The sequence below is a fragment of the Phoenix dactylifera genome, chromosome 1 (assembly GCF_009389715.1).
Source record: "Phoenix dactylifera cultivar Barhee BC4 chromosome 1, palm_55x_up_171113_PBpolish2nd_filt_p, whole genome shotgun sequence".
NCBI lineage: Eukaryota > Viridiplantae > Streptophyta > Magnoliopsida > Arecales > Arecaceae > Phoenix > Phoenix dactylifera.
In genome coordinates, this window is record NC_052392.1 from 16,502,483 (window position 1) to 16,527,192 (window position 24,710).

A 24,710-nucleotide genomic window follows, 5' to 3' on the forward strand; every position below is an offset into this window, starting at 1 on the left:
GTCTATAGTCCTAACCGAATATAAGTTGCCCCTGGAGGACCAAGTGAGGCCTTTTTTTTTCAGGAGACACTTGAGCGTTTCCTTCATGCCAGATGTACCACATAAGTGCCTTGTACAGCCGATCCCAAGCCAAAACTACTCCTCAAGCAATAGGCTGTATTGAATTGTCCTCCATAGAGCCACCTCGTTATCAAAATTGGCATTTGGCTAAAAGTAAGATATTTAGGTTTCTGAGAATTTTTTTTTTTAATTCCCACTCTACCTTCTCTGCACACCATATCCTAATCCACCAAGCAATGAAACCTATTGATATTTTCTTTGCCCTTCCAAAGAAAAGCTCTTCTCATCTTATCAATCTTGTTCATCACCCATTTGGGGAATCAAAGATGGACATATACTAGGAAAGAAGGGCTAAAAGCACAACATTGATTAGGCATAAGCAGCCACCCACCAAAAGCAATCTGCCCTTCCATGAAGCAAATCTCCTGCTGATCTTTTTTCAATTAGAAGCATCCAACACTACTTTAGAAGTTTCTTGTTATAAAGCGGCAATCCAAGGTGACGAATTACCTAGGCTCTCATTTTTCAATTCACCGTGTGGCAAAAGATGAAGCTTCAATGTCGATACAGATAGTCATGCTGTAGTGGAAGTTGATTTTGAGCCCCGTCGGCTCCTCAAAAATAAACAAAAAATTCTTGGTTGCAATGAGACTTCTTTTTTCATGCACAGAATAGAAGAGAATTATTGGCAATGTACAAGCTCGTAAATATTTTGAGAACAACAAGGAATATCACCGATACCTTCAAGTCGACACCTTTTGCTTTGGTTATTGATGTTGTCCTCTCTGTATTGCTCAAGCAGCCAGACAAGGCCACGGAAGCTGAACAGAGAACGCAAAGATCCGTGCGGGCGTGTGTTTGGTCCAATATCGATTATTCGCTGAGGAGATGTTGGTGCTTATATAGGATCAAGAAAACCTAAAAAATACTTTTTGGCTAGCCTTTTTGGATAATATATTGGGTTGTGGCAGAGAAGGGCATCAATTCAACTACACCACTTTAGAGTAAAGCCCCAACCTCACTCACATTAAGGAGAACAAGAAATCTCACAAGGGTTTTTTTAAAGTCTTGCAACTCTGGAAACCATGATCTTGAACAAGCTGTTAAGAGGACTGTAGGACGAAGATCACGGACTGTATGCAAGCTTTCTTTCTCAGGAATAAGAGTCACATAAGCATAGTTGAACCTGTTGAGATCAAGGACCCCATTGTGGAAATCTTCCAGGATAGCCCTGCTATCATCCTTCTGTGGATTCTATTACCTCTGAAAGAATCACAAGGCGAAGCTATCTGGGCCCGGAGCCTTTGATGCACCCAACGAAAACACTGCACATTTAATTTCTTCCTATGTAAAATCGGCTACTAAGCGCTCAAGATCAGTAGAAGGGCAGCCATATGGAAGATTTCCGATCAATGGAAATAGATGAGGTGGCCAAAAAGAGCCAAAGAGGTTCCTGAAGAAATCATGAAGCTTTGAAGTGATCCTCTCCCGATCTGCGTATTCCACGCCATTATCAACAAGTGATGCGATAAATTTCCTTCTTTTCCTGCCGGATGCCATTGTGGAGAGAGAGGGAAAAAAAAACTCTATTCCTGTCTCCTTTCAGCCACGTAATTCTTGGCCTCGTCTCCAATAAAGCTCCTCCTTTTTAATCAATAGCTTAAGGCAGGAAAACAGAAGATCTTGGAGCAACAGAACCCAGTAATTGTGCATATGGTGAAGTTTATTCACTAAAATTAGTGAAAAAGCTGAGTTGAACATAGCAATTGATTAGTCCTCATTAATCAAAGTTTTGTTAACGCTACTCTCTGGGGAGACACAATTTTACCCAGCAAACCTTGAGAAGTTTCCTCAAGACTGTAGATAGCCCAGGAACTGCATTCAAGGTTGGCATCACTAGATGGAAAGTCCACGCCCACTGCTTGAGGCTCAGATCCAACACTCCCATCCTTCAGCAATGTCCAGTTCGGCCTTGAGTGACCAGAATCATTTGATGGATGCTGACCGGTTGGGTCGCACTGCATCCCGAGCTTGCACATTTCTTTTTCAACAAAATATAGAGTTCCACACTAGACCAGCTTGGCGGCCAATGGATTGCAACTCTGAAGTCTATTTGACAAATATTATGAGTTTTATGAAGATCATTTGATGTCTGTACTTTCAAATTAATGTTTTAAACTACACTCTCTCTTGCTATTTTAGTTTGGCTGGAGACGACCCTGTCTATAATTTGTAATTATGTTTTAACAATTCTTATCATAATCTTTCTGAGTGTCAGCCAGTGGGATTGGTTGAGTAATTGAGGATCCGCATCCGCTGCACGAGCAATGCTACACTAACCAATAGTCTGAACGGTTCTCCACAGTTGGCTAGTTTAGTTATAATTGATATGATGGGTTCATTTTTATTTCCTCGATGTAGTGGATTGCACATGCATGTCGCTGGTTCAGACCTCATTCATTCTGCAACAATTACCTAAATCCTGTGATTTTTAAGAATCCCATTTAAGAATGACCCTTTCTCTACATTTTAGCTGCAGCAAATTCAAAGAAATGACCATGGAATCCTGGTTATGTCTGTGTTTCTTGCGTGAGAGCACCCTAAACGTTGGAGCTGCACTTGAACAGGAGATTAGTGTAACCTAATATCAGAAGTGGGGTGAAAGAAGAAAATGGGTAGGAAGCAGAGAGAAATTGTTACATATGTAGTAGATTAATCTGTTAGACGGTCAAGTTACATTACTGTCAAGTCTAAACTTCTCCAAATCATCATTTCCCTTAAACATTAGCCGAGCATTGTGCTGAGAAACTGTTGACTGATCAGCAAATAGTAGATCCTTCATGTACCGCAGCTGCAGCCGCTCTCTCTCCAACTGCAATTCAACCTCCTCAAAATGTACAATCTTATCCTGGACATCTTTCATCTGCAGATGTATATATGAAACATTTTTTAATCATTTCCCATAAAAGAATAAATGAATAAACAAACATAGGATTAAGCTCTCAAAATAAACATGGAGATGGCGGATGAAAAAGACCACCTGAACTTCCACAATGTCAGATATGGATCGCTCCACATCTTGGTGTTCCCTCTCAAGCTGTGAATGCGCCTCTGCAGCAGCCTCTTTAATGGCTTCTTCAACAGGTTGATCATTTGGGCAGAAAGCCTCTGCACAAGAAGAATACCACCCTTAATACTATCATAGAAAATATTAATGAGATGCCCAGATAAGAACGCAATAAAAAGAATCCAAATGAAATCCATGAGGCATAGGTGGTGCTCCATACATGATTACTCATTGAATTACGTTTCTAACAAAACAAAAACAGGTGTCAAAACCTATCTAACGACTTTGACATCTTTAAAGCATTTTTTCCTTCTTCAGTATCTACTCAATCAATACTGAAATAACTGCAAGTACTAAATTACGTCTGCACAATCTTATCAATGGAAATGGAAGACTATCCATTATTAACTTTCATCACAGTAGTATCAGTTATGGACAGCTTACAAGACTGGTTGTACGCTAACAAATATAAACAAGAGAACTTTATTTTAATGTAATCCTAGTTAATATAGCTTTTACCTTTTTCATCTATTCCAATGTTTTTACCATTCAAACTGCTCATGCTGGCCAGGTCCACCTCATGTAATGCTGAAATGGCAGCTTGGGCTGCAGCTTTGACAACATCTGAACCAGCCATGGCAGATAAGAAAGCAACCTGAGAAAGCACAACTGTTAATGTTCAGCTCCAAAACATTCATCAGGTACACACATTTAGTGTAATTAACTAATTAAGCAAAAAAAGCAGGACCTTGCATGCTTCTATGGATTCCTAAGGATTAACAACAAAAAGAGAATGCACTCATTTGATAGCTTGTGAACAGCCAAAAAGAATTGAACATTGGACATATATTCCAGGGTTCATCCTAATCTTATGCATAAAACTAGCAGGGACTCAACTTACCAGCTCTAGGGGGGCGGGGTAAATAAGGTGCTAGGAGGTGTACAGTTTAGTAGGACACTTCAGAAATCTAGCCCATATACACCTTAGCAGGGTGTCACTCTTCTAAGCTGTAAAACCCTTAACATGTGCCAGACCCAACGACAAGCGGCACCACCAGCATGAACCCATACCTATACCGTGGCTCCACACAGAGATCTCATATTGGAGGTAGGTCGAAGTGTCAATAATCACTTAATGCTCAGCTAAATTCCCACCGGACCCCCTGTTGTTGAATTAGCAGGGAGCACTGTGATTCAAAAACATATTACATCCTAGGACTCCAACTTTAAAATCTACACAGAAAGAGAGATGATTATCCTCTCTTTAAAAGTTGACTAGGCATGATCGTAATTCTTTAACTGTCCAAAATGCAAGCTATTTGATTGAAATGCATAAGCTGACTGTAACCACAAAGTGTCAACAGTGAACTAAATTAAGGGCTTGAGACTACAATTGAAACTACCATCCTAGGGCAACTGCAATCAATGAACCACTGATTTGAGAGAGGCTGTGATGATTGATTAGGTGAAAAAATTTAGCTTTGATGCATAGTTCATAACCCATTGAGGGAGAAAAGATGCTGCTTGATGAGCTGTCAATGGTGGGCAGCTTTAGTTTTTTTCAGATTACAAGGGATAGATTGGGCATGCATTAAGGATTGAGAGCACAAGCCTTACAACGCATTGGCATCACAATATCATATAGCAAAGTAAATGATGGATCATAATGACTCGAACAAGCTCCTAGGCCTTTCAAGGGTCTACTTTCTGAATATGAAGTTTCAAAAAAGACCTGAACCATCTACCAATTAAGCACCCTGTTGTTTAGCTACGTTGATGTGATTTCATGTAAATGAGGCAGAAGAATCACACAAGCAGACCCATCTAAATGAGATATACAGAGCATTTAAAGCATAAATAAACATATAAATGCATAAGGAAATAAATAAACACGTTTCCATAGATGTATTATCAAGGTGAAGTACTTAACGACATTTCCTAAGATTACTAGGATTTAAAATGAGCGTTTTGAGGGGGGTAATAACCATATGCTGCAGCTGACCTACAGATTAACCGACTCCAAGTACAAAGTTCAGTGTAAACCTGAGCCATGATTGGGTTGCTTGCATCTGTTAATGGTGTAAGATGCCTTCGCTTTGTAGGACATGACACTGCAACATTTGTCTCTTCATGCCCAGCACTCACGTGATCATTTTTCTCATACTGCTTACCATCTTCCCCAATTTCTGGAGGCCCCAAGAACTGCTCTCCAAAAGGCAACTTGATGAATCTGGCAACACAGTCTTTCTCACTTCTACTACCAACATGTTCAGCCACCTTTTTCCAGTCTTCACCATAGTGCAAAATGGCCTCAAGTAGGTGAAGAGTCTCTTTGTCAGTCCAGTCAGTTTTCGTTTCTTCACTGATATCAACCCGTTTGAAATCTGTTGAACTAAGGCCAGGCCTATAGTTGCCACGAACAAAGCATCTTGCGCAGAGAATAATGTCTGCCTGATAAACAAAAAAAGTTACAATCAGCTCTAAAAAATTTCTCTCTCCTGCAAAATTGGTTATTTAATATATCTCAGAGACAATTGTACTGAAAAGACAAAAAAAATCAAAGTAAAACTCAATAATTTGAATTAAATTACAAATTTTTATATTTAGTGCATTGTTTTAAGTCTTTACCACCTTCAAGTTTTGGTGACATATCGCCATGGCAACTTGGCATCTAAATCATCAGCTGTGAGATATTAGACTCGAGTAGACCTAATACATTGTATAATCATATGAGCCAAACCAGAAAGGCCACAAAAGATTTATAGAGCCAAATTGAGCCCAAGTTAACGAAGATTCAAAAAAGCAGACCCAAGTCCAAGTCTAACCATTGGGTTTCAAGCCTAAGACAGCCAAAGCTCAAATCAATTGACCACCAGCCAAGGTTTTCAAACTGCCTAGATGGTCATACATGGTGAACCCCTTCAGAGTCTAGGTGTAGTGCCTAGCCAGCAACATGGGTCCTTAGAGATGAAGTCAAGGTTTGTCATCTCGATACTGGACCCCATATCGGTTATAGTATCAATACGCCCGATATGGAGGCCGGTTTGGCGTACCAAGTGTCAATACACCCCTTGCACCACATACTGGTTCGATACCAGGCGGTACGATCAGTCGCACTGGTACCGACGGATATGGCAAACCTCGGTTGGAATTGTATAATAAGCTTAGTTTCCCAACATTAAATGTCACCAACTCATATTAATGGAACAATAAAATCGCATTGCTCCATCAATCATTCAAATAGGGGAAGAAATATTTGATGGATGGTAGGTACACGTGGTTGATTCATGGGCAAACAAGTATCTATTAGATTGTTGTATTAGAAATTAGAATAAAGTATGAATTAGATGGTGATCAACTCGTCTGATGTGATTAATAACCCATAAGTCGCTCATTCCTTGGTTTTTTATAGGTGTGTTTTGTTCTCTTTTTTCCATCTGTGTTGGGTGGGGGGCTGCAAAATCTAAACTTGTATTATAGACCATTTAGTAAATGGAGCGTTGCCTGTACAAGTATCAACAAAGGCATTGTGCATGTAAGATTTGAGGTGGGTAAAACTACAAAAGTATCTGCTCTTCTATATCGAGCACCTTATTGGATTCATAAACATACTCTCTTATTGGCAAAAAAATAGTTTTTATATATGTCTCTATATCATCTTTAAGGCAACGATAAACCAAAATGGGTGCTTACAAAAAAGAAAAGGTACTTATCAAGGATGTAGACTTCACGTCAAGCTATGCTTTATGCACAAATTGTGCATGTCAGATCTGATTGAGGTAAACCACGAAAAAGTTAATTCTTCTGTAAAAGAGACCATTCTTAGATTCACATATAGGCGCCCTTTTTTGGCAAAAACAGTTCCTATGTCTATCCCTTGCTAATTCCTATATCATATTTTGGAAAGCAATAGAGCAAAGCTGGATGCATCTATGGAAAGGAAAGTCTGCTTATCAAGGATATGGATTTTACACCAAGAAAGACATAATGGCTAGTGCATGATGAGGGAATTCCAGTCATATATAGAATAGGTGTAGGTAAATTCTGCATAACTGCCTCTCTAGTGTATCACAAAAAATTGATACATGTGTGCATTTATGAAATGTTAGCACTAAATACATTGAAATGCATGTGCAATTCCAAATTGAAATATAAATAAAATAATTGATGTAAGAAACGTTATGGACGCTCTAGCGGTTTCAGGCTGAAACTGCTAAGTAGCATGTTGTATTAAGCACCTGATATATCAAATAAAAACCTGCTTCCACTACGCTATAGGATCAAAGTGGAATGGATTAGTTTCCAATTGGATGATTTGGATACCTCTAGTTCTGATGCTCAAAGAGCAAACCTCTTAAAATAGCAAATGACAATTGATCATTGAGATAGTTAATCATCAATTTGTCATTTGACTTTTGTATCTAGACTCAAGTGGAGTCCATTATCTATTGCTAATAATATTTTGTTTGGTGAATTATGTTATATGATTATCCATATCTTTCTTCAATAGTTAATGTTGTATAATTCTGTACATTTTCATCTTATGAGTGGTATTATCATGTTTAGCGGATGATGATATTTATCATTAGATTGTGGACCTGTATGTTATATAGATATCGGTGTGATATCATGATGTTAGGTGGTGATGTTTTAAAACTTTGCTCCTCATACTTTTCCATTAATTTTGGAGTGAAGTTGATGTAAAATATTTATTTTTGATACTTAGTAACAAAAAACATTGATATGTTTTGGCAGCCCACTTTGGGCATATAGCACCTGTTATAGTGCCAGCTATCCACTATTTGCTCTGAAACCTCCCAGCAACTGCATACCTACTACAGGCTTTATAACAGATTGACTATAAATTGAATCAAAGGAATGTAATCATATATGGTAATTCAAAATGGTGCTCATATTAGATGGAAACATTGAAAAAAATTTCATCAAAATGAATGTCTTATGGACTACGACGAACTTCTCATATGAGTTATGAGAGGAAGCATAAGTTTGACTTAATAAGGAGAAACTGACAAAGAATAATTCAAAATTATATTGGTATATGTAATTTAAATTTGAGGCAGCTCAGTATGTTGAGCAACTTAACTTTGTACTTGGAAGCTACCAAAAAAGAATGGTAGAATGTTGCCCTTAATAGGAGTTATTGGATAAGGATCAATTAGTCAATCATTAATAGTCAGGATGAGCCTTTGGTGATAACTATGGTTTATATATGCTGTTATCAACATTAGAAATCTCAATCTACAAAATATCTTGACCCCACATCAACACCATATCACTTGTCGTACAACTAATATTGACACGGGGGTATTGTCAGATTTGGCAAACTGTGAGTAGATACAGGGGGCATACCACACCTTGTCCTGTACTAGTATGTGACCAGTACATGACTGTGTACCATGAGATTTCATACTTCATCATCATCTGTATGCAGCTAATGAGACCATGGACCCATGGGACAATGACAGTAATCATATATGAAAACACATAAAAGGTAAGTATATGAGCATCTAAGCAATGCATTCGAACAGACTATAACACATCAAGTTTTAGAATGGCACATGGCATTAACAGCCAGAGAAAGTTACATAGTTCAAATGAAAGGTAAAAAGATTGTTAGGTACATAAGTAGTTGCAAATTCTATATGCTTCTGGGAATGTCTTAGACATGCCTTATGGAGAGATATGACACAGGAGAAAGGAGAAAGAACAGGCATTAGACTATGTTAGCACAAACTAGACTGTATACTATAAGTTACCCACCTAGATGTCAAGTGAAACTACAATAAAAGCAGTCACCAATCACAAGCAATTTGGACTTGTAAGAGCTATGGCATTTGAAGATTTATTAGCAGTCGATCAAATTTAGAAAAAGAATTATAAGCATTTTTAAATTCTTACTAACTGATTTATACTACTCAATATTCACTAATTTATATCCATGACCTAAATCAACAAACAACTACTAACTCTTTGTTGTAATCTCCCGTAAGTACAGCAATTTGGAAATGTTGCTTTGTAGTCAAAAATATACCTAAAAGGAACACTAAATTTCAAAAAGAAAATTACTCAAGCCAAGAAATCAATCACCAACCTTATCAGTAGCAAAGCAAGCGATGCTACAGACTGACTTGCAGTTGCTGCACAGCTTCTTGGGGCTCTCCTTCTTTTCTAAAGCTCCCTCAGTCTCTCGCTTCTCCTTCAAGCTGGGCTTTGCGGATGGAGCATAATTGATCAAACCCCACTCCTCGAGGAAATCAAACACCCTTCGGATCGACCCTACGTCCCCGATCAGCCCTCGCCGGGCCTCGGTGAAGGTGATCTTCCTCGAAGGGTTTCTCCTGAACCGTCTGATGATCGAGTCCCTGTAGTACTTGTAAACCCTTGGGTTCCTTGAAACTGACTTCCCGTCGAAGAACTCCGGCAGGATCTTCCGCTCTGTCTCGTGGATCTCTCCGAAAGAAAACCACCCTGGACAAAGGGGGAAAAACAATAAAACTGCTGAAAAGGAGAAAAAGCTAGGGTTTTGGAAGGGTGAAAAGAATGCTCCGAGGGGAAAATTAGGGATTTCGAGGGACTTTGAGTTACCGGAGCAGCTGGGGATGGTGATGGTGTAGGAGGGCGCGGGCGCGGGCGCGGGGGAAGGTTCCAGCGTCCGGGGGCTGGCGGCGGGGAGGAGTTCGGCGGGGTCGGCGGCCGGAGTCTCAGATTTGACAGCGGGAGTGACCGGAAGAAGGGGGGTTTGCAGCGGCTGGGGGGGATTTGCCGGCGACGGGGCGGGGGTCTGGGCGGGCGGCGGAGGCGTCGCCATGGGGACGGAGAGGGAAAGGTGTGGACGAGGATTCAAGTACCAACGGGATGGCCAATTTACCCCCACTGCACATATGAATTCCGAAACTTGTCCTGCCGAGGGACGCGTGGTTTCGTCAGGTATATCCGGCAATGCATTTACCGACTTAATTATTTTCCAGTTTTCACCGTTTTCTTGAAGAAGACGAGCATGCAAGAGCAGGTTCTACCACATGGGAGGATGAAGGATGAATTACAAACAGGGGTTCAAGTTTTTTCGATTATCATAATTTTATGACAAAGTTCACATTTAGAGATAATCAATAAGAGTAATTATAGTGCTAACCTATCAAGTTCACCATCCTTGTCTCTACTGGGGACTAAGATATAACATGAAAATGATGACTCATTATCTCTCACACTCTTCTTTTTTGGATACACCGGCAGCTCATGCTAATCTCGCATGAGCATTATCTCTCACACTCTTTAAAAGGCTATCAAAGATAAATAAATTTAACAGTAGCTCAATACTTTTCTAAGCCATGATCATTTGCAGAGGACCTTCTTTGATTGGTACAAGGAGGTAGGGTTGCAAGCCGATTGAATTTAGCTGCTTCCGATTTGAAACTAATTTTAAATCAATCTAAACCAAAGTTTTCGAGATTAGGCTTGGAGTCAAAAAAAAACATGGTTTCATATCCGAACTGATCCTATACTAGTATAATACATACACTCCTGCGTGAATATAACAAATTTGATTTTTTTGTTTATCATAAAATGCATCAATAAAATTAATAATTATAACTATATGTATTTATGAATCAAATGTTGTAGATTATATTATATCTACATATTGTATAGTATATTTTATTGTATAATATTTATCATTAATGATCCGATTTAATCCTAAAAATAATAGATCAATAAAATTAGTTGCAGTTCAATCCAACCTGACGTGCTTGCAGTTGTACAAGAGGTGGTGCAGATTTTTTTTTTTTTTTTGGTTGTAATATGCGGGATCCAAACCCTTTCTTTTATCAGAATAAGTAAATAATAAAATTAGAATATAATTTTCTATTAGTTTACACATAATTCGAGGGTTGCAATAGCAAAATGTATAATTCCAGGGTTGGATTTATAAATTCGATGTTTAAGGCAGCCAATCTCCCGTCTGGCATTTGAATTTTGAAAAAATAACGTTCGGCACCCCGCAAGCCCCAAGAAACCCCAGCCGATACACCGCCGATAGAAACCCACTGCCAAACCAAACCCCTCTCCTTCATCAAATCCTCTCCCCCCCTTCCGAATCTTTCTTGCTGCCCTTTCCCCGGAGAGGGAGGATGGGCGAGAGAGCCATGGATCTCTACGAGAAGCTGGAGAAGGTGGGAGAAGGGACCTATGGGAAGGTGTACAAGGCCCGAGAGAAGGCGACGGGAAGGATCGTCGCTCTCAAGAAGACCCGCCTTCCCGAGGACCACGAAGGGGTCCCTCCCACCACTCTCCGAGAGGTCTCCCTCCTCCACATGCTCTCCATCGATCCCCATGTCGTCAGGTCGTCCCTTCAACTTAACCCCCCACCCTCCCCACCCCCCCCCCCCCCCACCCCCACCCCCACCCAAAAAAAAAAAAGACTCTCGGTTTTATCTCCTCCCTATCAAGGGGCATTCATCTGGAGAACTTCTTAAATTTCCATTTCTGGTGTCCTAATTCATATAGATGGGTTTTGGTTCTTTCCAATTTTCTTGGTTTAAGATCCTTTGATGATCTCTGTTCTTGTGATCGCTAAAAGTGCACTCTTTTGGGGTTTGTACAGCTCGAGGCTACGATTCTAAGGATTTTATTTGGTATATCTTTTCTTGGTTATGAGATCCATGATTTTTGTTTCCATGATTGATGAAAGTGCTTTCTTTTGGGGTTTTACTACTCGATGCTACAATTATAAGGGTTTTAGCTGTGGTTTTGGTTTATTTATTCATGTTAATATATTTATAATGATTCTTTTTCATATGTGATGAGATGAAGTCTAGAGAATGGGCTTTCTTTTCATCCATTAAGATTTTCTTGATTTCTTGAACTGAAGATTTTTCTACCTTCTTTAAGGGAAAAAATCAACAGCAGTTTTATCTGGCATGCTTGTTTTGTAGGACATAGGCGGGTTTTGATTATGCAAATTTGAACTTTATTTAATGGTTTATCATTCCAAATTTCCTATATTATTTGTTTTATTCTCTTTTGTTGGTATTATTTGCTTTTAATGTTTGTGTTTCTTCCCATATACCAACTTATCTTTAATTGTTGCTCAAGACGTTATTTGGATATTATCAGAGAGATGCATTTCTAATCTATCTTGCACTCTGTTTTCTTTCTCCGTGATTGGCTGTGATAATATTTCAATGCATGGGTTTTATTTTAATTTCGCTAACTGGGCTATCTTGAATTGCATCTATATTTTATTGTTTTCTTATGTTGAATTACTGTTGATTCATGTCCAAAGAATTCTAGTTTACTACTCTCGACAAGCACATGCTCCATCAGAAAAAGATCATTCCTCTTAGGACGAGGTGATGTAAACCTTTCTTTTAAGGTTGGTGTGATGGTTTATTTTGTTGACATGTTACTGTAGGCTGCTGGATCTCAAGCAAGGTGAAAATAAAGAGGGGAAGTCAATACTGTATCTGGTATTTGAATACATGGACACTGATCTCAGAAAATACATCAAAAGCTTTCGTCGTATGGGCAAGATGATTCCACCAAAAGTCGTGAAGGTAGCTTTTTCGTGGATATTGATATATACTACATCAAAATAATTAAAGTTATGTGTGATGTGTATGAAATTTGTGGCAATAGAAGGAATTTTTTTTAATAATTGAAATCTTTGATAATGTGACCAGGATGATAGTTTGTCCATGAACAATCTACATACCTTCTTATCGAAGAACCGGTGTTATTAATCTTAGAAAAGAATAAATTCTGCATTAGTAATATTCTGATGATTTTATTTGTTCTGCTGAGATCTCTTTTTCTTTGAGACAAGTTCGGCTGAGATTTCAGAAGCTGATAATTGTTGGCGCAGGCTTTGATGTATCAACTTTGCAAAGGTGTTGCATTCTGCCATGGTCATGGCATACTTCATAGGTACATATAAGTTGGCTCCAATTTTGCTTTAATCATAGCCACCCAAAACATTGTCTCATTTTCTGCTGGTAATTCTTCAATCAATATAGGGATTTGAAACCTCACAATCTCTTAATGGATCGCAAGAGAATGATGCTTAAGATAGCAGACCTTGGACTCAGTCGAGCATTCACTATTCCTGTTAAGAAGTACACTCATGAGGTTTGGCTCGTGAACTTAGAAGCTTAATATGTTTGTGTTTTGAAAGTAATGTCTCATTAATCACCTTACAAGAATCTCTTTCACCTTCAATTCCATGTCTGTTTATAAGATTCTTTGATCATTATCAATCTGTTGTGTGATCCATTCATTCAGATTCTGACACTGTGGTATAGAGCTCCTGAGGTACTTCTTGGGGCCACACGCTATTCCACGCCAGTTGATATCTGGTCTGTTGGCTGCATATTTGGTAGGAAATCTTGCTTTCTTTGTATGCGGAATTTATATTATAAGCAGCATAGTTTTCTTCCTTAAAAAATATTATAAACAGCACAGTATATATGCAATAAGCTTTTTATCCTGGGCTTTCTGAATTTCAGCTGAGCTAGTTACAACTCAAGCTCTATTTGCTGGAGACTCAGAACTGCAGCAGCTCCTTCACATTTTCAGGTTCAGTAGTTTGTTGATCTTCTGCTCTCTCCCTCTTTTTGTCAGCCATTGAATTGTCTTTATAAGGTCAATCTTCTTTCTGGTACAGATTGTTGGGTACCCCAAATGAAGAAGTGTGGCCAGGAGTCAGCAAATTAGCAAATTGGCATGAGTATCCTCAATGGAGCCCAAAGAGTCTGTTGTCTGTTGTCCCTAACTTAGATTCTAAGGGGATTGATCTACTCACGGTGAGTTGGTTCTTTTGTGAGTTCTGAGACAATCAGTCTGGATCTATGCAGCAGCCACTATATAAAATATCAAGTGGCTAATGTACTAGAGGAATCATTTTATATTTGTGTGCTTTCATGCAAATATTTTTTTATTGGTTGCTTTTAGCCTTCTCTCCTTTATTCTCAGTCTTGCATGACATGCATGCCCCTAAGCTAGGTGTTTTTCTCCCTTGCAGAAAATGCTGCAATATGATCCTTCAAAGCGAATTTCTGCAAAGAAAGCTATGGAGCACCCATATTTTGATGATCTGGATATAACAAATTTGTAAAATGGTGCTGCTATATTTCTTGAAAAATTGGAGCCTTACTTTCTGACAAATTGTGGCTGATGTCAGCTGTTGTTTTTCTGTTTTACATGCTTTCCTCAAGCAATGGTAGTCTGTGATAGCATTTTACTACAGGTAATGAGTATAGCCTGTATCAGTAAATTGTTTATCTGCAAAATTCAGTATTGTGTAAATTGTTTGGATGCAAGGTTAGGATATTATGATTTACATGCTTTAGTATGATCTTTATTTGGCCAAGGTAAGCTCGGAACAAATGCAATGCCGTTGTTTTTCTCTATTTATGGCTTCTATTTGGAAATATTGCCATTTAATGTACTAGTCTGTGATAGCATTTTACTACAGGTAATGAGTATAGCCTGTATCAGTAAATTGCTTGTCTGCAAAATTCAGTATTGTGCAAATTGTTTGGATGCAAGGTTAGGATATTATGATTTACATGCTTGAGTATGATCTTTATTTGGCCAAGGTAAGCTCGGAACAAATGCAATGCTGTGTTTTTTCTCTATTTATGGCTTCTATTTGGAAATATTGCCATTTTGTGTAGCACAACTCCAAGATGAGTTTGGTTGCCAGAGATCCCTTTCTAGGTGGAGGGCAATGAAAATAAACTCTTTAAGACTGACAAAAGTAGGAGTCCTGAGTTTGTTTACTTGCATATGGAACAAGCTCACACTTGACAGATTATTCAGTTTTACATAAGGCAATCAAGCACATGATCATGATAAGTATTTTACAAACTTAAAAGAGGACAGGTAACCACTAATAATTTTCAATAGGTTTTGAGTTTTGACAGATCAACAGCATTTAGCTGTAGGAATAAGTCATCAGCTATACTAGGTATTCACAGCACCATCTATATAAGTTAACACTTTGGTCAAAACCAGTACGTAATCAGCATAAGACCATGAATGATAAGGACAGCATTGCCTGATTAATATAAGCCTTGCTCGATTATGATGATTTATCAGCGTAATTTTTTTGTATTCTTTGAGTTTGTCTTTATGGTGAAAATTGTACTAGGCTCGGAGAGGTTGGATGCAAGAAACAAAATGTTATTTTAATGGTCTAGAGATTTTATACAGTGAGACCCTTCCCAGTTTTAGAGTCGCAACAACACCAAGAACAATGACAATTGCATTCTAATTTCTAAAACCACAAATATTGCACCACCAAAATGAATAATGCACAGGTCACTCCTCTGTATTTTCCTGGTGAGCTGTAAAGAGCACATTTCTCTGAAGTTTCCATTGAAAGAAAGGTATTCCTTTTCTGCTCCACTAAAATTGCAAGTATGTACAACCCAAGATTGAAAATTTGAATCCTTTCCCTTGCTAGCTGAAGTACCCTTTGATTATTGTCGATATGTGATTAATAACTTTTATGCTATACTTTTCAGAATATATCACAAACTCGGAGGAATATTCCACTTTACTATCCCAGTAATCAATATTTGAATTGTCACAATGTGTATAGGAAATAGAAGTATTGGTTACTCCAATGCAAATCCCAAACAAACATGTCAATTAACTGGGTGCATTAGATCAAGCAGTAGGTGAAACTTTTTTCTTATTCCTCTGATTGTCATAACTGTCTGCTTTAATTCCACGGTCATCCCATGCCGCATCCTGTTATAGCACAATCAGCAAATTGTAGAAATGTCAACTTATGGAATTCCCTGCTGAATATGTTGTATGGTTAAGAGAAGACCCCTTGCCAAGGTTAAGAGAAGACCATCATGACACAAGCCACAAGAAGAGTGTCAACCAGAGGGTGAGTGCCACTGAAGCCACAGCATATGTCCATAGAAAAATAACAGATAGTTCTCCTTCACCAGCCTCAAACATTTGGATCATGGAAGCTGCCAGTCCACAAAGAATGCTCAGAAATTACAAAAGAAACAGCTACATAGACTTTGATGTAATTTTAGGGATGTTAGTTAAATGCTAACAGAAACCAGGATATAGGGGGGCTGAGCATATTACCAATGTTCATTGCAGGTGGAACAGCATGCTGAAGCAGAAGAATAAACTGATATAAAGGATCTGGGTGCACAAGACCTAGATGAATTGCCCCCTTTACTATGGCTGCCCCAAATAAGGGCAGTGCAATATAGCGAACAACTGCAACTCCAAGAATGAGGGTGGATTTGACACCGGGACCATGTAAGCCTGGATAATTGCATTGAAGATTTATTAAAAACTACTTGCAAGGACAATGAGCATGAATAAAGCATAACCAAAGAATCATGACCTTTGGTAAGGTTTCCTCCTGTTATCAAGATGAGACTTGGAATCGTGCCATTACTGCAAGCAAACACAAATATATATATATATATATATATATATATAGAAAGGGTGATTCGATTAGTCTTAGAAGAAGCAGGCATGTCATCTAAGCTGACGCTGTTTAGAAGTGGAATATGTAGAAGAGGTTTTGACATATAAATTATAACCTCAGAGCATAGAAAAGGGTACTAAAAAATTGATTAGCCCTCCAAGCAATCCAATTCTGTAGCATGGCCCTTTCCAAATCACCCTCTATGTGCTCAATGGTTCAGGACAAAAGAAAGAAGGAAAAAAAGAAAAAAGAAAAAAAATGTAAGCACATATAAACTTGATGGTGATCATTAGCCATCGAGATCCAGTTTTTGACTTTGGTCCAGTTAAAAATTAAAAACAATATAGTTCCATTACGTTGGGTGTAAAAAATGTTTTCTAGTAAATGTGTTCTGTAACAAAAAACAATTTGATTCCTCCACGAAGAGCTTTGGTCAAAAATATTGAATCCATTCCTGGTACTAACTAAATGTCATACTCATGGTTTACAGCATTTGTTTGATTAAATTATAACTCTTTATTAGTTCCTAAGAATGCTAACAAAAGTTGCTACTTGCAAAATTTAAAAATGCTATCTTCAAAAATGTTGTCATCATATTGGCACAATTTACCTGGCAAGTGCATGTCATAGAGAACATTGACATCTATAATGTAAGTGTTCAATAGACATAATATTGTTTGGATATAAAATTAAGGATCGTACCCCAACAAAACAGCTGAATCTTGAATAACACGAAGTGGAGCATCTTGACCTACAATTGCTTCTCTTATTTGGGGGATCACACCGATAATAAATCCAATGATCTAGTAAGAAAGATGCAAAAAATAATAATAATAATATGGGGACAGAACGATCAATGTCCAATGTCAAAGCTAGACTTGAGTTCATAGAGTAATCAAGTTTTAATTAAGAGATTTACACTACCCTGTCTTTATGCGGTATGTCAGAGACAATCATCTTTCTTTCTTAGATTTCAGGATCAACTAAACATTTAACGAAGATCAGGTCAATGACCATGCACAAAATAAACTGCCCTCACAATAAGTTAATCAAGATTTTAGTTTTTTTCCCTTATTTTTGTAATGATAGGAGACATTTAACTTGCTAATCTTGATTTGACACAAAGATCTTGACATTGTAAATTAGCAATGAGAGTTCTTATTAGATTGTCAGTGCACCATTGATATTCCAACCTGCCTTTCTTGCTTTGCAAAAATATCTAGCTTTTCTTGGAAACCAAAAAAAAGAAACAAGAAAACAAAATGGAGGGTGGAATCGTGACCAACATATTATTCTGGAGAAAATGGCATGTTAAGGTAAAGTTTTTTGTTATTAAGCTTTCAGGAAAAATGACTGTAATTGTCCTTCAAGAGATATGTCACATTGTGGTATCATATGCGCCAAGAAACTTTGCAAAATGTTTTTAGGTATCATGGTAGATTCGTGTCATCTAAGTTATCATTTACAAAATTATTATAGTTCAGGGTTCTCAAAGTACTATCATAGGGACCAAATTATGGCTGAAGGCAGGAATAATGTTGCCAAAGGTCACTTCGAAGGGTATGCACTTTCATTGAGTTATCTATAAGTGAAATATCGAATAAACAATGATAGTCCTTTTGCAAATAGTCATCAATTAAGTGAAGTACAAAGCATATCAAGATGTGATGAAACAATTTAGATACATATAATATAAAAATGTGGCATGACATTAGTGTTTAGCATGTAAATAATATATTATAAGGTAGTTAATTAAATTATATTGAGGCCAGTAAATGAAAGAGAGAAGGGCTTTTATTAGGCCAGTAAATGATTTAATCAAAACTCAGTCAAGAACAAATCAAAAACCTTGAACTGAAGAGCATGCTATCTGCTGAACCAATTTATTAGGTGCACCAAATGGATACTGACCCATTGCAAGTTAACTTGATCCATGGTACAGGATATGGCCGGATTGCTCCTACATCACTTAATTGTTCCATATAGTTTTATATTATCTTAGACAGCATATCAGAGTTATTAAGGAATAAATTACTGATTTAATTTACTAACTTGATGTTGCTCTCCTCAACAAGAAATGACACACCCACTTTTCAGAAAAATAAGCATACCACTCCGATGGTTGCAGGCGCAAACATCCTTTTAAGGTGAACTACTCCTGATAATTTGCTCATAAGATTTTTAATCTTATTTAATCTTGGTGCCTGTAAGAGATCGTAGATATGGTTAAAATTTGATAAAAAGGTAGAACATGAATATATGATAAAAAGTTTTCCAGCAGTTTCTCATCTGACATCTATCCACAAATAAATATGAAACTCATAAATAAGAAAAGAAAGGTAATAATTTTTCTCTTGATATTGTTGCAATATTCATATTATTTCATTTGATGAGACAAACACTGGCAAGATCAAAGTTCAGATTAATACTTATGAACAAGTTGAAGTGTTAAACTAATCAAGGATGAAGGATTACAAATTGTCCTTGACTCCTTGCATCAATCAGGGCTCATATGCTATTTACAAGAGGCAGAAACACCATTTATCATAATGTCAAATTAGATACTAACAAGATGGTATTTTCCCCCCAATTTAGATAACAGAAAATTGCAGACAACAGCTGCGCGCAGGGCCCCTCACCAGACATCGCAGGGGCCCTTTTTGAGATAACAGAAAGCCATCAGATACTTCAGAATTTAGTTTAAGATTTGTAAAAACATCAAACGCGCTGAAACACATTATGCTGCAGTAACAACTGAAAAACACATTAAGGAAAACCGTTTTCTTTAGAAAGCAAATGCAACAAAAACGTGAAAGGAAACTGTGGGTTCAGTCATCCATAATAGAGTGTAATGCACATAACTCCGTTCTGTTTGTGATATAGAATGTCAGCTGCACCTTGTGAAATGAGGAAATATTATTCATGAGAGGTTTTGTGTTGTAGGGAATACTATGTACTTTTCTCCCTGCATTTTTTCCCCATGAATACTTAAATTCAGAATTAGTGCTGCCGATGATAATGATACCTGAAATTAGAAGTTTTGATAGTCACGAAATGTTCTCGAATTTTGATGGGTTATGCTTTGACACTAAAATTGATACCTGAAGCGACTTGCAAATTAACCCCTAGTTTTTGTGTTTGAATGCAAAGATGGGAAGGCATCTATTACCTGACAACAGCATAACATCAAATCAATTTGGAAAACATTAATTGCAAATCTGTATATTAATGTTTTACCCCAATTGAAGGAAAACAAAGCTTTACAAATATGGCATTACATCATTTACAATTGCAACATCATGAAATAGGTAAATGGTAACAAACAAACAACTTCTGGGACATTGGAATACTTAGAGGGTTTTACCCTATGATTTTCCAAAAGCTAGCTCGAAGCTTTTCTTTTTCAGTTTGTACATGTATATTCTGATAATTGATCATATTTTCAACTGCAACTCTCATCAACCATCAGATATTGCCACTTGTGTCTAAAATGATTGTTGTAATGCTTTGTATGGGAAATATCAAGAAACAATAAATAACTAGCATGGAACTTGTTAGTTAAGATCTGGCTTGAAGTGCAACAAATAAAGGAGCAATGCATGGAAACAATCTCCCCTTTTGCATTATATTCCTCAGATTTAACTTGAAGAGTTGCACATTCATCTGAAGAAAGATAAGTTACCATGCAGCCACTAGTTGATGCTTCCTCAGGTGTGCTGCGTGTGCAGCTATGAGGGAGTAAACTTTTAGTTTCTTCTGGAAACTCCACTTTTGGTAGGTTGTTGTTCATTTTGCCTTCTTCACCACACAAAGATATTCTCACAATATTGTAGACATAAGACCACTGCAGAATAGTGCCTATCTGCATTATTAAAATAATCAATAACAATTAGCACTAGCTTGTGGACAGTTGATTGTTTTGAAGTTGCTGATTACTGATCAGTAACTCATGAACATGCTATCGAACAAGTTTATCTGCACATGTAAGTCACTTTAATAGAATATCGCATGAAGACAATCCACATGTATTGCACAATGGAAAAAGGTCACCCATTTGGTCAACTAAAGTGCAAAAACTTACCGCCATTGAAAGGGATGCATATGCTAATCCATATGTACCACAAACATCAGGACTTCCTAATGGGGTACCTTTCTCTTTGCACATTGCAGGGACCAGGATGAGAAGTAAATTGCCCACATTTCCTGTAATGAAAATTTACTAAATTATAATCTAGTTCCTCTCTGAATTACACTAATGACAGGTAGAGTTGTTGCAGCATATAACATGAATCCAGAAGTAATCTAGATTTTCAACAAAAATTCTTTTAGTTTACGGAAAGAAGGCAGAAACTAGAGATGCATCTAGTATTCACTATGGTGTAAATACCTTGAAAAATCTAAAGGAATGATATAGAACACCAATACGACAATGCTAAGTCACTCATATTATTAGGAGTGGTGAAAGCTTGTCAACACTATGATAAGACATCGAGCAAAAAGACACTTGCGGAATTAAATGTTCCCATGGATACGTATCTATGACATTGTTTGGTGTTTGCAATCCATATGGTCAGCATAGAGCTACAAAAGAGCATAACTAACTTGCACGTATTTGACAAATGTCTCTTTGAATATCTAAAATTTCATATAAGTAATAGGGGATGCAAGAACTTTGCAAGCTCATTTGGAGACATAGAATAACTAAAATTTTACTAGTTCATTATTAAGAACCTAATAGTGATAATTGTTCGCAACTTCTTTAAAGAATTTTGCATTTGACAAGCTTAATTGCTATTGCAATTATGGATGTCGGGATGTTGAATGTCTGCTTCAGCCCCGATCATCTCTTTTATCCCATAAGCAGCAGTAATGGAAGAGGAAAACAGGCATTAAGTGTGAATCCCAGACCAAAAGCTCGTAAGCAAAAACCAAAAGGACCCATAGTTGCGTAGTTATATAGGAACTTTATCGGGTGACATTAAATATTTTACATTATTAAAATACTGAAGAATTCGAGAATGTTGATGAACCCAACATTATATTTACCAGCAGAACAAGATGCCAAGATGACGCCCCTCAAGTGGGTAGGAGCATTAGTGATTTGGATAACAACCCATCCAAGTGCAGAACCAATTACAAAATTTAGCAAGAGATTGACTGGCATAAACCACCTGCATGATTTAAAAAATTAGTATTTTCTCAAACACTCTTCCTCTCTCCGAATAAACTTAATCACATATATGATTGGATAGGCTGTGTATCCAATCCATTTAGATAGAGTCTCTAGGAAGACAGATATTATAATCTTTGTAAGTGTTGCTAATGCTTAGAGGGGTACACCTTGTGAAACCATGTAAACAAAACTTTGCACTTTAGAATGATTTCAGATAGAGGAGAAGGAACTCACAATAAAACCATGCTCTCCAGTGTGATAGTTTGAGATAAATTAGTTGCTACAAGAGCTGGATTGAACACAAAGAATACAACCTGCTCATGGACAACAGCAAACTTGATTCTGGATATTCAGAAATGAATGAAAACAAGTCTGCACTTACAAAATTGTCTTATTAAACCTAAAAGATCGCATAAGACAGTAGAAGTATACAAGGTTTAGGAGATTAAGCAAACATGAAATTGATGATATGAAGCAATGCGAGTAAAAAGAGAAGGGAGAAACAGATCAATCAGATAAAAGTCTTCAGTACATTGAGCAAAAGGGACATTGATTAGGAACTGGACTTCCAGAAAGAACACACGCTTATTATTGATAGTGATGAATGTTAGAATATAAGAAACAAGAAAATCTTTTAACCATAAGACTACCAAGATCAACTTTGGTAATGCTAGAAATTTGATCTCATATTAGCACTTCTGTTAAGCTACTTTTTAGTGCATCTTAATCCAACTCCATCCTAGTAACAACCTCCAACCATATGATCCATGGTTTTGCTCCAAATAAGAAATAAACAGGTTCAAGAATACTTCTGAATTGAACTTCTTTGTGTATGAAATACTAACCACTTATGAGAATATCCGGAGAATAATAAGTGCAGAAAGTTCGTAATCTTGATAATGTGACTATTCAAGTAACTATCCATAGTTCCTAATCTTGATAGTGTCCGTAAGTATGTACGTAACTTGAGTAAACCTAAACCATAATTTTGATGCTCTAACCAATTAATTTTCTATAGCTTAAACTTGAAAAAGTGAGCTTCTTTATTCTGTATGCAGCAACACTATCTTGTAGGTGAACCAGAAGAAAAACAAAAGAAAACTAACTATTCGAGTCTTTGATTTAACCTAATCAAAAGTCCTGCCAATGTAGCCAATTTGGAAGCACATAAGTAGTATTAATGCAACGTAACGGACCGATGTTTTTTGTGCAGTACTGTAATCAGGTTTGTCTAGAAATAACAAAATATATTAGCTATGACCTATGAGTATACCATGCTCCTACTCTATACGAATTCAGATTGACAAAAACTGTTATTCTCTCATGCATGTCGTATTAGAGATATTTATGTGAAACAATTCTGTGAATTTGTACCATAATCGTATTTAATTTAAACCCACCCCTACTAACATGGTTGGTGGACCAATGAATTAGTGTGGGAAGCAGTTCGGTAAACAAACATGGCATTCTGCACGTAAACTTCAGATAGCAGAGTTATTGTTGGGAGGTTCGAGGGAAAGATAGGTAGAATAAAGGGGGCACCTTCTGTAGTTTGTCTACGAAAGATCTTAATGGACAAGAAAAAATTGTAAGGGAGGTCTTGCAAAATAGCATGGATAACAGAGTCAACGCAAGGAGATGCACCCTCAGTCATTGAATGGAATGCAAGATAAAAGATGCTGGAGACCAATTATATGGAAGCCGAAGCACCAATGATATTTGCAATTGCATCCACATATTTGTGATGCAAGCTGCTATGATGAGTTCAAGAGTTAAAACAGCCAATAAGAAAAGGGAATAAACCCTAAAGACCCTAATTTTTTCCTTCTAATATTCATTACGATAAATTAAGAAATCAAGAGATCTGATGAATTTCACACTGATATAACTTACATTGTTCAAATGCTTCGTTGCATCCTTGCCTAGAATGCCAATGCGACGTGTTGCAGTAATTGATCCAACACCAGTCAAGAGAAGTACATTTAGGACTGGTACTGATGCAGTGATGAAAAGATTGAAGAGGCCCATATGGAAATCAGCTTCAAGAGTTTCCCAACTAATTCTTCTGGAGAAAAGGATCCTGATCAGCTACTGTGGTAAAATTTCAACTACTGGAGAAAAAGAAATTGATCATTTTGTCAGTTAAAAGTGGTTCTTTTAGTTGAATGTATGAAAATATTGTCTCTGATGAATCATGTCTAATTACATATTTTTCGTCCTTTTTCCCTGATGGCCAAGCTTATCTTTGCTGATTTCTGCCGTTTTAAGTTCCTCACTCCCATTGCAACCCATTCTTAGCTAACTCATTGATAACCCCAACCATTTTCCTCGGCTTCACAGACACAGCATAGAGCTTTCGAGTTCTGTTCTTTCATAAACACGCATCACACCAAGTATTGATCTCCAATATGGGCTTCCAATCAGTCGAAACAATGTTTCTTATTTCAAGGACATGTTACACAAGAGCACAGATCATCTATGGGGCGTTTGGCATGGGATGATCGTCCCAGGATCCAGAATGATGTGGATAGAGGTGATGAGATCACCGTATTTGGTTGCACCACGGTGATCCTACGTGGCGGTGATCGTAAGTCACCTTCACTCCTCAAATCACCGCCCAACCCGATGATAAGATACCCATTCTGGAGGTCGGAAATTCAAGATCACCCCAGAATAGTGATTCTGGGTTGAAAGTTAAAGACAAAAATACTTCTCAATTTAGCAAAAAAATTGATATATTAATATACCATCAATATATTATGTCAATGATATATATATATATAATATTATGTTGATATTATATATTATATTAATGATATATATTATATCATAATATATTACTAATCATATTATTATTGAAGGATAATTTTAAATTATAGTAGAAATATATTATTATATTTTATATTTATATAATGAAAATATTTAAT

At 37.2% G+C, this 24,710-nt stretch overlaps 4 protein-coding genes across 4 annotated transcripts; 1 reads left to right on the forward strand and 3 right to left on the reverse strand.

The window, feature by feature from the left end:
* Window positions 1-2,734: 2,734 nt before the first annotated feature.
* LOC103718435 (SWI/SNF complex subunit SWI3B) lies at window positions 2,735-9,971 on the reverse strand. Its single transcript, XM_008807261.4, has 6 exons — window positions 9,734-9,971; window positions 9,240-9,616; window positions 5,171-5,578; window positions 3,647-3,782; window positions 3,101-3,228; window positions 2,735-2,983 (listed from the first exon to the last, which is right to left on the reverse strand). Exons 1-6 carry the CDS (start codon window positions 9,954-9,956, stop codon window positions 2,789-2,791), a joined length of 1,467 nt encoding a protein of 488 aa, XP_008805483.1. The 5' UTR covers window positions 9,957-9,971; the 3' UTR covers window positions 2,735-2,788.
* A 1,146-nt stretch (window positions 9,972-11,117) lies between these two features.
* Window positions 11,118-14,571, forward strand: LOC103718417 (cyclin-dependent kinase B2-2-like). The gene is made up of 8 exons (XM_039128085.1): window positions 11,118-11,486; window positions 12,558-12,699; window positions 13,008-13,069; window positions 13,159-13,270; window positions 13,424-13,517; window positions 13,648-13,717; window positions 13,806-13,944; window positions 14,163-14,571. Exons 1-8 carry the CDS (start codon window positions 11,275-11,277, stop codon window positions 14,253-14,255), a joined length of 924 nt encoding a protein of 307 aa, XP_038984013.1. The 5' UTR covers window positions 11,118-11,274; the 3' UTR covers window positions 14,256-14,571.
* A 1,112-nt stretch (window positions 14,572-15,683) lies between these two features.
* Window positions 15,684-16,746, reverse strand: LOC120111311 (protein PIN-LIKES 3-like). Its single transcript, XM_039128086.1, has 3 exons — window positions 16,524-16,746; window positions 16,256-16,441; window positions 15,684-16,131 (listed from the first exon to the last, which is right to left on the reverse strand). The coding sequence occupies exons 1-3, from the start codon at window positions 16,711-16,713 to the stop codon at window positions 16,007-16,009; spliced, it is 501 nt and encodes a 166-aa protein (XP_038984014.1). The 5' UTR covers window positions 16,714-16,746; the 3' UTR covers window positions 15,684-16,006.
* A 553-nt stretch (window positions 16,747-17,299) lies between these two features.
* Window positions 17,300-23,811, reverse strand: LOC103718434 (protein PIN-LIKES 1-like). The gene is made up of 6 exons (XM_039125050.1): window positions 23,677-23,811; window positions 22,018-22,097; window positions 21,657-21,781; window positions 20,692-20,813; window positions 20,293-20,472; window positions 17,300-17,413 (listed from the first exon to the last, which is right to left on the reverse strand). Exons 1-6 carry the CDS (start codon window positions 23,809-23,811, stop codon window positions 17,300-17,302), a joined length of 756 nt encoding a protein of 251 aa, XP_038980978.1.
* Window positions 23,812-24,710: the final 899 nt, after the last annotated feature.

Bases quoted from the DNA above. Each gene is read 5' to 3' on its own strand.
- LOC120111311 (XM_039128086.1), bottom strand. From the start codon at position 16,713: ATGTCAAAACCTCTTCTACATATTCCACTTCTAAACAGCGTCAGCTTA. The intron at 16,442-16,523 runs GTCATGATTCTT...GCAATTATCCAG, and splicing joins AGGAGGAAACCTTACCAAAG to GCTTACATGGTCCCGGTGTC. The intron at 16,132-16,255 runs GTAATATGCTCA...GTGGACTGGCAG, and splicing joins TCCACCTGCAATGAACATTG to CTTCCATGATCCAAATGTTT.
- LOC103718435 (XM_008807261.4), bottom strand. From the start codon at position 9,956: ATGGCGACGCCTCCGCCGCCCGCCCAGACCCCCGCCCCGTCGCCGGCA. The intron at 3,783-5,170 runs GTTTACACTGAA...GTGCTTTCTCAG, and splicing joins GCAACCCAATCATGGCTCAG to GTTGCTTTCTTATCTGCCAT. The intron at 3,229-3,646 runs GTAAAAGCTATA...CTTCTTGTGCAG, and splicing joins CATTGGAATAGATGAAAAAG to AGGCTTTCTGCCCAAATGAT.
- LOC103718417 (XM_039128085.1), top strand. From the start codon at position 11,275: ATGGGCGAGAGAGCCATGGATCTCTACGAGAAGCTGGAGAAGGTGGGA. The intron at 13,271-13,423 runs GTTTGGCTCGTG...CCATTCATTCAG, and splicing joins TTAAGAAGTACACTCATGAG to ATTCTGACACTGTGGTATAG. The intron at 13,718-13,805 runs GTTCAGTAGTTT...TTTCTGGTACAG, and splicing joins CAGCTCCTTCACATTTTCAG to ATTGTTGGGTACCCCAAATG.
- LOC103718434 (XM_039125050.1), bottom strand. From the start codon at position 23,811: ATGGGCCTCTTCAATCTTTTCATCACTGCATCAGTACCAGTCCTAAAT. The intron at 22,098-23,676 runs GTAAGTTATATC...GTCCATGAGCAG, and splicing joins CAACGAAGCATTTGAACAAT to GTTGTATTCTTTGTGTTCAA. The intron at 20,814-21,656 runs GTAAATATAATG...TTTTCATTACAG, and splicing joins CTTGGCATCTTGTTCTGCTG to GAAATGTGGGCAATTTACTT.